Source organism: Lutjanus erythropterus, chromosome 23 (assembly GCF_056507025.1).
Source record: "Lutjanus erythropterus isolate fLutEry1 chromosome 23, fLutEry1.hap2, whole genome shotgun sequence".
NCBI classification, from domain to species: Eukaryota; Metazoa; Chordata; class Actinopteri; order Lutjaniformes; family Lutjanidae; genus Lutjanus; species Lutjanus erythropterus.
In genome coordinates this window covers 5,108,236-5,120,441 of record NC_139339.1, presented here as the reverse complement: position 1 = coordinate 5,120,441, position 12,206 = coordinate 5,108,236, and the positions used below count along the sequence as shown (strand labels likewise).

The 12,206-nt window shown below is 41.7% G+C and overlaps 1 protein-coding gene across 9 annotated transcripts in view; it reads right to left on the bottom strand.

The window, feature by feature from the left end:
- Positions 1-1,038: 1,038 nt before the first annotated feature.
- Positions 1,039-12,206, bottom strand: part of mark2b (MAP/microtubule affinity-regulating kinase 2b) — a 70,152-nt gene continuing 58,984 nt past the window's right edge. For 4 of the 9 annotated variants that reach the window (XM_084712458.1, XM_084712453.1, XM_084712454.1 and 1 more), the window contains 4 exons: positions 10,774-10,800; positions 5,810-5,848; positions 4,932-5,041; positions 1,039-4,069 (listed from right to left, as the gene is read on the bottom strand). In XM_084712458.1, coding sequence (XP_084568584.1) covers positions 3,720-4,069; positions 4,932-5,041; positions 5,810-5,848; positions 10,774-10,800 — 526 coding nt within the window. In that variant the 3' untranslated portion in view covers positions 1,039-3,719. The remainder of the gene's footprint in view (positions 4,070-4,931; positions 5,042-5,809; positions 5,849-10,773; positions 10,801-12,206) is intronic. The other 5 variants (XM_084712455.1, XM_084712456.1, XM_084712457.1 and 2 more) reach the window with 5 other exon arrangements.

The following is a 12,206-nucleotide window of genomic DNA, read 5'->3' as shown; positions in this document are numbered from 1 at the left end:
CAGTCTTGTTTTCAAATGTGTTCTTGTCTCGATCATGCTTTAAAAACTACAGAACAAAACTAATAACCACTGATTTTGATTTATGGACATGAAATAGGTGTTAATTTAACTTGTTGAAACCTGCAGACAAGCTGATGTCATTCCAAGTAAATTAGATTTGCAAATTTGTTTGGGAATTTGGATCCCTAAAATCAAGGTGGGTGTGCCAAAAAAAGACCTGAATTATTTTAGTTTATATTTGTGCACATTCCTCAAAGTTCAGCACAAACTGACAGAACACCTGAGGACAGGAGTCGTGTCTTTCCAGCAAACAAGTACTGGTGAGTTTAGAGATCTCTGTTGAGAGAATAATGAAGTTCTCATGTTTGGTCTGAACTCAGAGGTGACAGGTTAACAAGAGTACAAGTTTTCAACAGTTTGCAGTATTTTTGGTTCTTTAACTGAGTATTTCTAATCTTAGAGATCCTACACAGGACCTGGTGTCAAAGTTGTGAGATTACAAGTCTGAAAATATTAAAAACACCTGCAAACATGTAGAAATTCACCTACTTCAACAACTTTTGATCCTGAAGACTCCTCCATGCACAGCTGAAAGTGACCCAGTTATCATTTTCAAACAGACACACACACCTGCACAGGAAGCTGTCAGTTAAACCATTCTCTCTCACAGCGCCCCCTTCTGCTAATGTGGAGCACCAACATTTGAGTCTCACAAGCACCACAGACCCAGCTGTCATTTTTTTTGGGGGGGGGGGGGGGGGGTTTTCTTCTTCCTCGTTCTCCAAACCAGGGGCAGAAAAATACATCATACAACCCCACTTCAAAAAATCTGAACCATGCCTTTAGGACAAAAAGGCTGATGACAACTGACAGCTGAACATCAACATTACATGACAACTGCGCAAACTCCAACTGAGGAGGATCATGTGATACGACAGAGAGCTTCAGAGACGGCGACTAAAGGGACGCTGTGGAGAGATTTTGTCCACTGTAGGGCTGCTGGGAGCTTCCAGGAAGATAACAGATTTCAGTCAGACAATCATTATATCATTGTTTTTATTACTATCATTGTAATTTTTCATCATTTTGTCTTTGCACAAAAAAAACAAACAAATAATACATTTTTCAGGAGTTGATCACCCCTCCCAACCCCAAACCCACCACTACAGTTACAGTTTGCTCAAAACACATTTAAAATCAATGTAAATTACAGCAATGTAAAACGAAATAATGTAAAATAAAATCAACCCTGAAAGAGATAATATAACAGCAACAGCCAGAATAATAATTAGAATCCAATAACCCAGCACCTTAATACAATGATCAACTTTTTAAAGAAAAAAAAAAAAATCTGACGTATTAAAAACTGAAAGAAATAATAAAACGACAGTGTGTCATCGTGATAGAAAGAAAGAAAAGTGTTAAGTTAGGTACAACCAGCTGACGGGACCCTTTTCTCTAACCCCCGACTGTCTGTCTGTCTGTGTGTTTTTGTCTGCTTCGACAAACTGGAGCATCAACGCAAAGAGAGACAGGAAGTGACTTCTTCTGGTTTGTGGTTTTGAACGCGAACTCCGATATGAGAAGACGAAGAGGAGGAAGAAGAAGTCGTTCCTGCTGTCTCTCGTCGCTTCAAGCCATTCTGGACCAGTAAGGCCTTTAAAAAAAAAAAAAAAGAAAAAAAGAAAAAAACACGAAATAAAAACAAACAAGATGGCCGAAAAGATGAGCGAGCAGTAGTCGTCACCACCATCGTTAAATACATCGATAACATCTCCTGTTTGGGGTTCTTTTTTGTGGTTTTCGTCTGATACGATATGAGCTGTGTGTTAATGTGTGTGTGTGTGTTAAAGGTGCACTACACCGAAAAGGCAGCAATGATATGATCCGACGTGACCCTTCACACGCCCGTCCACCCCTCCCCCTCCCGCAAAAAAATCCAAATCTGTACAAACCCAAAAAAAAAAATTTCCAACGACACAAAAATATATTATCAAATCAAAAGTAGAAGAAGAAAATAATTCACCATTCGTCGTCGTCCTTGTCGATTCTTCTCGTTTTGTTTTTTTTGTTTTTTTTTGTTTTTTAAATCTTCCAGTGATCTTTAATAATACACTCACACACACACATACTGTTTGTTACAGACTCCAAAGACACCTTTTCTTGTGTGTTTTGCTCTTTGGGAAGCAGAGAGGGGATGAAGGGGGGGGGGGCAAAAAAAAAAATTAAAATAAAAAAAGAAGAAGAAGAAGTCGTCGGTTCAGGGTTGACATTCTGGATATGAAGGCGTGATGCCAACCGAAGCAACATGAACAAAATAAAATTTAAAATAAAAAGTACAAATAAATCATTTTTGAGCATTTATGTGCTGACAACAAAAACAAACCCCAAATTTTAATTCTATAAAGAAAGGCAACATAAAATCCGTCAACGACCCCGTCCACGAGCCGTCCTTCCCGCCCCAGTTTCCCCATTATGCCCCTCTTTTTTTTTCCAGTGCACAACTCTTTTTAAAAGCCATAAAAGAAGAAGAAGAAGAAGGAGGAGAAGAAGAAGAAGAGAGTCCGACGGCATCAAGTTTTAACTGGCCTCCTTGGACTTCATGGCGAGAGAGAGAGAGAGAGAAAAAAAAGGAAAAAAGGGAGTGAAGAGGTGAAAAAGGTGGATGTGTTTGTGCTGAAATTAGAGGGAGAGTTTGTGTGTGTGTGTGTGAGAGAGAGAGAGAGTGTGTGTGTTCAGGTGTGTGTGAAGGGAGGAGGGAGGGAGGGAGGTGGTGGAAGAAGGATGAATCAAGTGGATTTTTTTTTTTTTGTTAAAGTTCATTTTTGGGGGCAGGAGGGGAGGTTTGTGCGGGCAGGTAGGTGGAGGAGGGGTGGAGAGGGTCCTTTAACCAACAGCAGAAGAGTTCGTCCATCCAAAAGTTCATCTGTGTGTGTGTGTGTGTGTGTGTGTGTGTGTGTGTAGGTGTGTGTGTGTGTGCGTGTCCAAAGTCCTGGCTCAGTTGGAGTCCGTTCAGTTTTGGAGGAGAATCGGAACAAATTCAAACCTAAACTCCATAGAGTTTTCCAGCGAGATAAGGCTCCGAACTTTCCGTCAATCACCACCGTTTGTTAGAGAGAAAGTAGATCTTTTTTTTTTTTCAGCGATTCCTCTGCTCTCTTTGTCCTCCATCCGTCCATCCAACCCTCCCCCGACCCCACTTTCTACCCACGTTCCCCCCTAACCCGAAAAGACCTGGCAGCAGAACCGTGCAGAGAAACTGAATAAATAGCAGGAGGAAGAAGAAGAAGAAGAAGAAGAAGAAGAAGAAGAAGAAGAAGAAGAAGTGACAGGAGTGGTCAAAGAAGTGATCAAAGTGTGACTTCTAAAAAACAGAGAGAGCAGATCGGACATGCAGAAGAAGAGTGGAACGTCTAAGTAGAACGTGACAAAAAAAATAAAAAGAACCCAGCAGGGAAGAAGAGAGAAGACGTCGGTCTATAAGTACTTCACAACTCAGAGGAAATCGACTCAGAGTTTCTAGTCGCAGGGCCTCGCCAACTTAACGAACAAAACTTCTAGAAAAGGAAGGTTTTCTAGTCTCAGAGAGCCCCGCGTCAGACCTTTGTCCACATGACAATCGTGTTATTTTTAAAGTGATCCCACCCTTTAGCTTACCTCCTATCACCCTCCTCCACCCTCCCGCCTCCACCTCTAATCTCATCTCTCCTCGCTGCTCCTCACAGTTTGAGCTCGTTGGCAATCTTTGAGGCAATGTTCTTGAAGGCGATGGACGTGCCCGAGATCCGCTTGAAGCGCACGCCGTTGAGGGAGAGCCGCGGCAGCTTGCACACCTCCATCTCCCACTGGACGAAGTCGTCGCGGGCCGGGTTGCCCGACACGCACAGCAGCATGTAGCGCTCGCGCAGCTCGTACTCGCAGCTGTTGGAGTCGAGCACCTTGCGGATCTCGCGCATCATCTCCATGGGCTCCATAGACGACGTGGTCTTCATGGACCAGGTGAAGCGCAGCGAGCGCGGCTTGGCCGAGTCCTTCTGGCTGGCGATGGCCGGAGGGGTGCCGGTGCCGCCTGCAGGGTGGGAGGAGAAGAGCGGTGAGGGAAAATGGATGGTTGCAAGGCAAATGACGAGGAACAGCACAGAAATAAGAGATTAAACAGATCAAAGAGGTTAAGTGAACAAATGGAGGAGCCAAGAGTGACTTGACATGTGACGGAGGACAGGAAAAGAAAATAAAGTGAGGAGGGAAAAGATCCAGGTGGACAAGAAAGCAGAAAAGGAAGGATTAATAAGTGTGAGACGAGAGCAGAGAAACGATCGTAGAATGAAAAACGAGGATTGATGCATAATGACTGCAATATTCTCCAATATAAAACCCCATTAAGACAATTATCTGAATAAAAACTGATTAACGTAACCTGAGCGGCGTTCTAGCTGGATGAAGTATAACTGACTCGGGATACGAAGCTTTAAAAATCCCTTCAGTGACAATCAGTTTTCAGGACATCTGATGCCAAATGCTGCTGCAGTGGAGCTGAATAAAGATCCGACATCATCAGGTCTGTTCAGCAGCGGCTACCTCACCGTGAGGACACATTTTACTCATACTTTTAAAAAAAGTACATTAGTCTAGGATCTAAGGACCCTACAACAGTGTAGTAAACTTTTCACCGCTCATATCAAGCTGCATATGAAGAATTTAGGTGACATCTTTGATTCCTTTCTGTTCAAGAAATATAAATAAAAGCTAATTATGAAATTATCCCTTCATCTTAAAGCAAAATAAGCCACGATAGCAACATGACAGGATTAGTTTTGAGGTGGAAAAGTGAGGAAAAGATGTTTAAATGTGAGGTGGACAGTGACAGTTTTATCAAAATATGACCAGTGACTTTTTATAAAAGGAGGAAATGGTACTGAAAGTCAACGTACCGGTGTTACCGGATCCTGGTGAGGAGTTGTTCTCATCGTTGTTGGAAGAGGAGGAGAGAACACCGCCAGACGTCTTCTCCGACTTGTCCACCGTGCTGCTCAGCATAGACCTGGGTGAGGGATGGGAGGGTGGAGGAGAGGGGGAGAGAGGCGGAGGAAGACAAAGAGGAGAAGGAGGAGAGGACAGATAACGAGACGAGAGGACAGGGCGGGAGGAGATAAAGCGGGGGACAGGAGAGGCAGGGAGAAGGAGGACGAGATAAGCAAAGAGAGGAAAAAAAAAAGAAGAAGAAAAGTGTGAGAATTGAGGGAAATATTTAAAAAGTAGAGACAAAGGAGGAGGGAGAAATGGAGGAGTGATTGAGAGGAAGAGGGAGATGATGAGGTCGTGGAAATGGATGAAGACAAAAAGCAAAATTTCTTTAAGTACCCCTGTGTGTGTTTGTGTGTGTGCACGTCTCTCAGGTTCTGATGTGTGTGTTATATCTGTGTGTGTGTGTGTGTGTTCAAGATAATTTTCAAGTTTGTTGGCACACAAACACACATTTGGGTACTTTGATTCGGATTTCCCATCACACACGCACACACCCCCCACCATGCAGGTCAGCCTCCACACCGGCACGCTCACTCCCGGGGATGCTACCATTCACTGCTAATCTCCCGTCCCCCGATTGGTTAAGCCGTTATCACCATCACCAACCAATTACATCCGAGCTCACCCACCCCTCTCCCAGCCATTCACAACAAGCTCAGAGATCATCTACTGATTGGCTCCAGTCTACTGATTGGCAGGCGGGGTTTTTTTTTTTTGGTAGAGTCTGGGGTCTACTGTGGGTTTTTTTTTTTTTTTCGGTTTTTCGGGCTGTTCTGTATCTCACCTGCTCCCCTCATCCCGACCCTCTCCCTCATACGGACTCCTCGAGAAAAATCAACACAAGTTTAGTCTTTTTGAGGGCCAGGGGCAACAACTGGACTCTTGAACAGATAGTTAATCAGCTGGCTGAACACAGTCGCGCTACTCGCCATGCCTGAATGTTCCAATCCAAACACATCGAGCGTCGATGCCAAAATGTCTCATTTCCGCTCCGGCTGCTCAAATTTAAGTCCAGGACCACATGAGGACTACATATCCCACAATGCAGGTTCCAATGCCAGTCCACTCTGTGCTACCACTGTATGACAGCTGAGGTGTCAGGAGTGACGTGAGATGAAAAAAACAGGAGCGAAGAAAAGGACTGAGTTGCACCAGCAGATCAGAATTAATTACTAAGTTTATAAGGGATGTAAAGTTATGACCTGGAAACTCAAAGTACGATAAGACGATATAAAGTCCATAGTAAAATATTTATCGATATATTAAAATTTAAAAAGTTATGCTTGAACAAATGTCCTTCAATGCATCTGGTGTGTGCAGCACTTCTGCTGGTATAAAATAGTTTTTTTCCCTTTGAACTTTAAGTGTTTCTGCTTTTCTTCTTTAATAAAACAGTCAACCATGATCTTAGCATGTGCAAAAAAAAAAAAAAAAGGCACCAGCTGTCTTTTGCAATTAATGGTTGAATTGTGCACGACTGCAAAACAAATGCAAAGCATCAGTGAGTAGCGTGGTTGCTGGGAGACACCTGTCAGCGAAGTCAAATTAAAAGCAATCAGCTGCGTGAACACTGCAGTATCATGACTTCTAACATAACTTCCAAAGACAGCGGTTTAAGATGTAAACAGTGTTTTCAAAATAATAACCAAATGCTGCCAAACATGTTCCACATTTAGTTCTATTCGTGTGGTTTACGATGAGAGGAACATCTGATTCTGTGTAACAATTTTAGCAAAACATTTTATAATTTTGGGAAAAGTGATTTGAAATATTACATAAACAAGTCAGACAAGCAAACAAACATTAAATATTCAGAGGTGTGAATATTTTGTAACAACTAATCTGGTTATTTGGGTGCAACCTGTTTTAATTTGGTGATTCACTCGGCGTCACTCAGTAAACACTCGGATAATCAGGCTTAAGTTGGACTTTACAAAAAGCTGGTGCAACCAGCTGATGAGGAAAATGTGACGGATGGAAAAAAAAAGAACAGCTGGTTCAAATTAAAAGAAAGTTGTGAAAAAAAGTAGACGGCTCAAAATGTCACGGTCCATTTTAGATCTGAGTATCTGACAAAGCACAACGAAATGGAACTGATCATAATGGATTGGATCCCAACAAAATGGAATGTTGGGAATGAGAAGGTTAATCGGAACAATGTGGAACAGAATGGATTGTTTTGGAACGGAATGGAATGTGGGAAATAAAACATAAAATGGACTTTTTTGGAACAGAATGAAATGGTTGGAAACGGAATCAAAAGGTTTGGAATGGAACGGGTTCCAACAAAACGGAATGTTAGGAACAAAAATGTGAAATGGAACAGGATGGAACGGTTTGGAACAGAACAGTTGGCATGATGAGGGCGAGTGGTGTGGCTAAAGGAGGTTAGGAGCATTAATGATCCCAGCACTGCATCGAACCTTTATTAGTAACATTTGACCTACACACAGGGTGTTTGAAAACACAGACACACACATACGTACTCCCTAAAAACAACGCCGTCTCTACAGTCTATATAACACATATGTAACACACACACACACACACACTTTCTCTCTCATTCGAGCGGACAAGACGAAACACACAAAACAAACTCAGTGGAGAAAAGCAGACGAAAACACAGAAACACACAGACGGACAACAGCAGGACACATGCAGACAATGGAAGGAAAAGTGACACACATGACAAATTCAACAGTTTATGGTCTTAAATCGATTCTGTTGTGGGAGAGGACAGCATTTCTGTTTTGCCCCATTACAAATAATAGCCAAAAGAAAAAAAAAAACATCACGCAAAATACCTCCTGCAACAGAAACATGATTAAAAATAGAGCACATGGGAAATGACAAGTGGGAACAGTGTTTAAAAAAAAAAATTACGAGGATTTCTTAAATAATAAAAGTAAGTAATTGGTCGACGTGCCATTTTGCATGCCCTGTATGGTTTAACTAAATGTGAAGGGATGCAAAATGGCTCCTAGAGGAGGAGTACTGTGACATCAAGGGAAAACAAAAGACTGGTACGATGATTACTGGAACCAAAATATATCTCACTTGTCTGGTTATTAAGCAATTTCACTGTAAATACATGTAACTAGAATCTGTCTAACAGTAACCACATACTTCTACAGAAGTTTTTAAGGCACATTCTTAGTTTCTCCCTCTCATATTTCAAATTTTATTTATGAGAATCCTTAAATATCCCAAAGGCATTGCTACTTGTGTAGAAATACTGAAGGTAGATCATCACAACACTGTGACAACAAAATATTATTACAACTTCTAACCACCAGGTGGAGCAATGGTCCACATTAAAGGAAAATTGCTCTACCTGCTGGTAAAAAGCAGCCAACACACTCAAAAGCAAGTGTGCGTGAGACAAATGTGGAGTGTGAAATGAGTGTTCAGCATTTACATATAATGAAAGACGTGTCAGTGTGTGTTCAGCATCTGCATAATGTGCAAATATCTACATAAATGTGGAGAGAATGTGTGTTTTTATGTTAATGTATGGGTGTGTCAGCATTAATGTACATGTATGTGTGCATGAAGTGTCATCTGTGTGTGTTTGAGTGTGAGTGTGTGTGTGTGTCCACAGCATAAAGGTCTTTTCCAGCCAGAGAAGGTCAAAGCCATCCAGTTCTGTTGCTGCTGCTGTTAGAGAGCCAGTGCCAGAGTGAGAACAGAGCGATGGAAAGAAAGGAAAGGAGTGCAGCCTCCAGAAAAAGAGTGCAGCCTGAGAAAAACACTGCAGCCCCGTCCCTCCTGGGTCCTCTCCTCCTCTCCTACCTCCGTCCACAACTACCAACTTCAGACAAGGACTTGAGAATAAAAATGTACTTCCCCTGTGGGATCATCAGAAACTTCCACCAAATGCTAAAAATATAACTCCGGCCTCGGCGGCTGATAAAAACTTGATTTTTGTGGTCAAACTGATGAAAGCAGAAAGGTGAGATGAGTGATGGTTTGGAGGGTTTGGTAAGTGGCGTTAGCTTCGATAATGGTTAGCAACATTAAATGATCCTGGGCAATGTGACACATCAAAACTCAAGTAAAAAAAAAACCTGCTCATAACATCTTAAAGGGATAGTTTGGATTATTTGAAGTGGGCTTGTATGATTTACTAATCAAAAGTCAGTTTATTATCTGCAGTGGGAGGAACTCGACACACCCGTAGTTTGATGCAGAGAGGAGTACCAGCATGGACGCAAATCAGTGTACTGCTGTGGACGAAACGGATTTTAGCCACTTAAAAAACGAGTTTCAGCATGCGCGTTATTAGATTTAGAATATTTTCAGGACTTTGCCATCAGACAACCTTTCAGACAGGAAACTAGTGTTATATAAGCGAGACCTGTAACAACACCAGAATTTAAAAAAAAAAAAAATTAGTCACTCCTCTTTCAATACCACAGCAAAAAGAGAAAAAAGTCATAGGGACATCAAATAGGATTATTTTTGTTCTGTTTTTTTTAAATTAACACCCTGCACACAGTAATATTACAGTAATATCACTCTCTTTCACTCAACCGGGCAAAAATCAAGTCCTTTTATCTCACAGAGCACAAGAGTTTCTGGTCTTCTGCTGCCTCAATCAGTAAATTAGTTTGTGTTATTGTGTGACTTTGGTGAAGCCGAACTAATCTTTTAAAGCGGTGAAGTCACACGAACAAACTAACAGGTCAAGGCAGCGGTATAATAGCAGGTCCCGCGTCCTACGAGGTAAAATTAATGATTTCGCCAGTGCAGTTTGGTTTGGGGAAAATTATTTGGCTCAAATAACAGCGGCTTCCTGTCGGAAGAGGGTGTCTGACAGCAAAGCAGTGTTGAAAACATTGTAAATATAGCGTACACTTGATGGCTAAAATATATTTTGCTGCGGCCCACAGCAGTACATTGCTTAGCTTCCTCGAACACTGATACTCCTCTCTGCTTCTCCAAACTACAGGCATCTCAACGCTAATCTTCTGTATGTAATACGCTGACTGTAAATAAGTACGTCATAAAACACCACTTAAAATAATCATAACTATTCCTTTAAAAACAGACATCATTCTGTCCATCTCTGTGCTTCTTTTCTCTCTCATGGAAATGAGGAAATTAGTGACTTTTTGTACCATGACCACAGCAGTTTTCAATATTTGGAGAGGAAGATCTCTGTTAAGCTCAAAAGAACAACAACATCACCTGCATCTGAAGCTCAGAAAGGGTTAAGCAGCAAAGGAAGGGAGTAGTTTGATCTATCGCACCATTAAGACTCGACCTAAATCTGGGACGCTACAGGGCAATACGAGCTCACATACACTCTACCTGGTAAATAAATGGAAAAAAGGGGGGGTGGGGGTGAGGATGAGGGAGAGGTGGATGGGAGGGGACGATGGAGGGACGAAGAGGAAGTGGGGTGAGGTGTTATTGTGCCGCATGATGATGGAGTGAGTGAGTTAAGTGAGTGGGTGGCTGGGTGAGGGGGAGGAGTTAGTAAAAAAAATTAAAAAAACATAAATACAAATGGGCCAAAACACGGCACTCAAAACCAGAAGGCTCAAAAAAGGGGGCCAACCACAGAAAAAAAAAAAAAGAGGAGAAAAGATAAGGCTCAAGGCACAAAAGGAAGATTTCAACAAAAAGCTGCACGAAACACCAAAAGGGGAAGGAAATATATATATATGTAAAATATATATGAAGAAGAGAATATACGGATATATATCAAGGGGTTATATATTTAACGTTGGGGGTGTTGCCTACCTTCTCGGAAACCTGAACGAGAGATTTCTACAAAAACAAAAAGAGGGATAAAGAAAGAAAGAAAGAGAAACAAACGTATGTATAAAAACGTATAGATTCATGACTTTCCTGTAAAAGACAAGCTGCCCTCTGAGTAGCAAACTTTAAGGAGACAGTCCAGATTATTTGAAGTGGGGTTGTATGAGGTGAGTGTAGATAGTCGGTGTATTAGCTGCAGTAGATGGCGGTCAACAAGCATGGAAGCTAATGTATTACTATGGACAGGGTCAGCCAAAATATTTAAAGAGTATTTTCACAGCTTTACCTTGTTGTCAGATAGGCCTTTCTGATGGGGAAATACTGTTATATTAGCCAGATGTTGCAGTTTTCACACCAACCAAACTCCATAAGCAAAATCATTAATTTTACCTCACAGAACACAGGAGTTGTCGATCAACTGCTGCCTCAGTTCTTTTAGTTTTTTTGTGTTAATGTGGGTCTTTGTTGAATCCAAACTCTTCTTTTAAAACACCAAAGTCACACAGTAACACAAACAAACTGACAGAACAAGGCAGCGATAATCCGGCAACTCCCATGTTTTGCAAGGTAAAATTACTGATTTGCCTATGGAGTTTGGTTGGTTTGGTGAGTGACATTTGGCTTATATAACAGTGGTTCCAGTCCTTTTCTGATAAAGTGGTGTAAATACTCTTGGCAGTATTTTTTTTAGGTGGACCTCTTTTAAGTGGCTAAAATGCATTTTGTTGCTGACTCTGTCCAGAGAAGTAAACTGCTTAGCTTCCATACTGGTGTCGCTCTCTGCTTCTCCTAACTGGTGGCGTCATCTACCGCAGCTAACACACCGATTATCAAAAAGTACCTCACACAACCCCACTTCACTTAATCCAAACTACCTCTTTAAAGCAACATGAACCAGGCTCACTTGGGATTGAAGCAGCAAAGCACAACCAACATTAAACAACCAAAAGAATAAACAACAAAAAAAAAAAAGAAAAATCAGTGTCGACTTTCAATCTGAATGTGATTAAATGTGGGAATTACTGGTGTGAGTGTGTGGACAGACATTATTAAATGAGCACCTCGGAGGGATTTAATGAGCTCAGTGGGAAAATTCCATTAAAAAGACCCTGTTTGAACACAGTCAATCCCCCCCGTCCCCTCCTCCCCGACCCCTCCCACATGAAATGAAGCGCTCCTCCACATACAGAGCAGTCCTGGCTGGGTGATCCTGAAAAGAAGCGTTTGTGAGGTGAAAAGTTCAAACGTGATAAAATACACACACACAAAGACACATTTCAAATGAAAAAGCACAGGTTAAGCAACAACTTAATCTCTAACACACATTGAGAAACTTAATCTGCTTTACACACACGCACACACACACACACACACACACACACACACACACACACACACACACACACACACACACA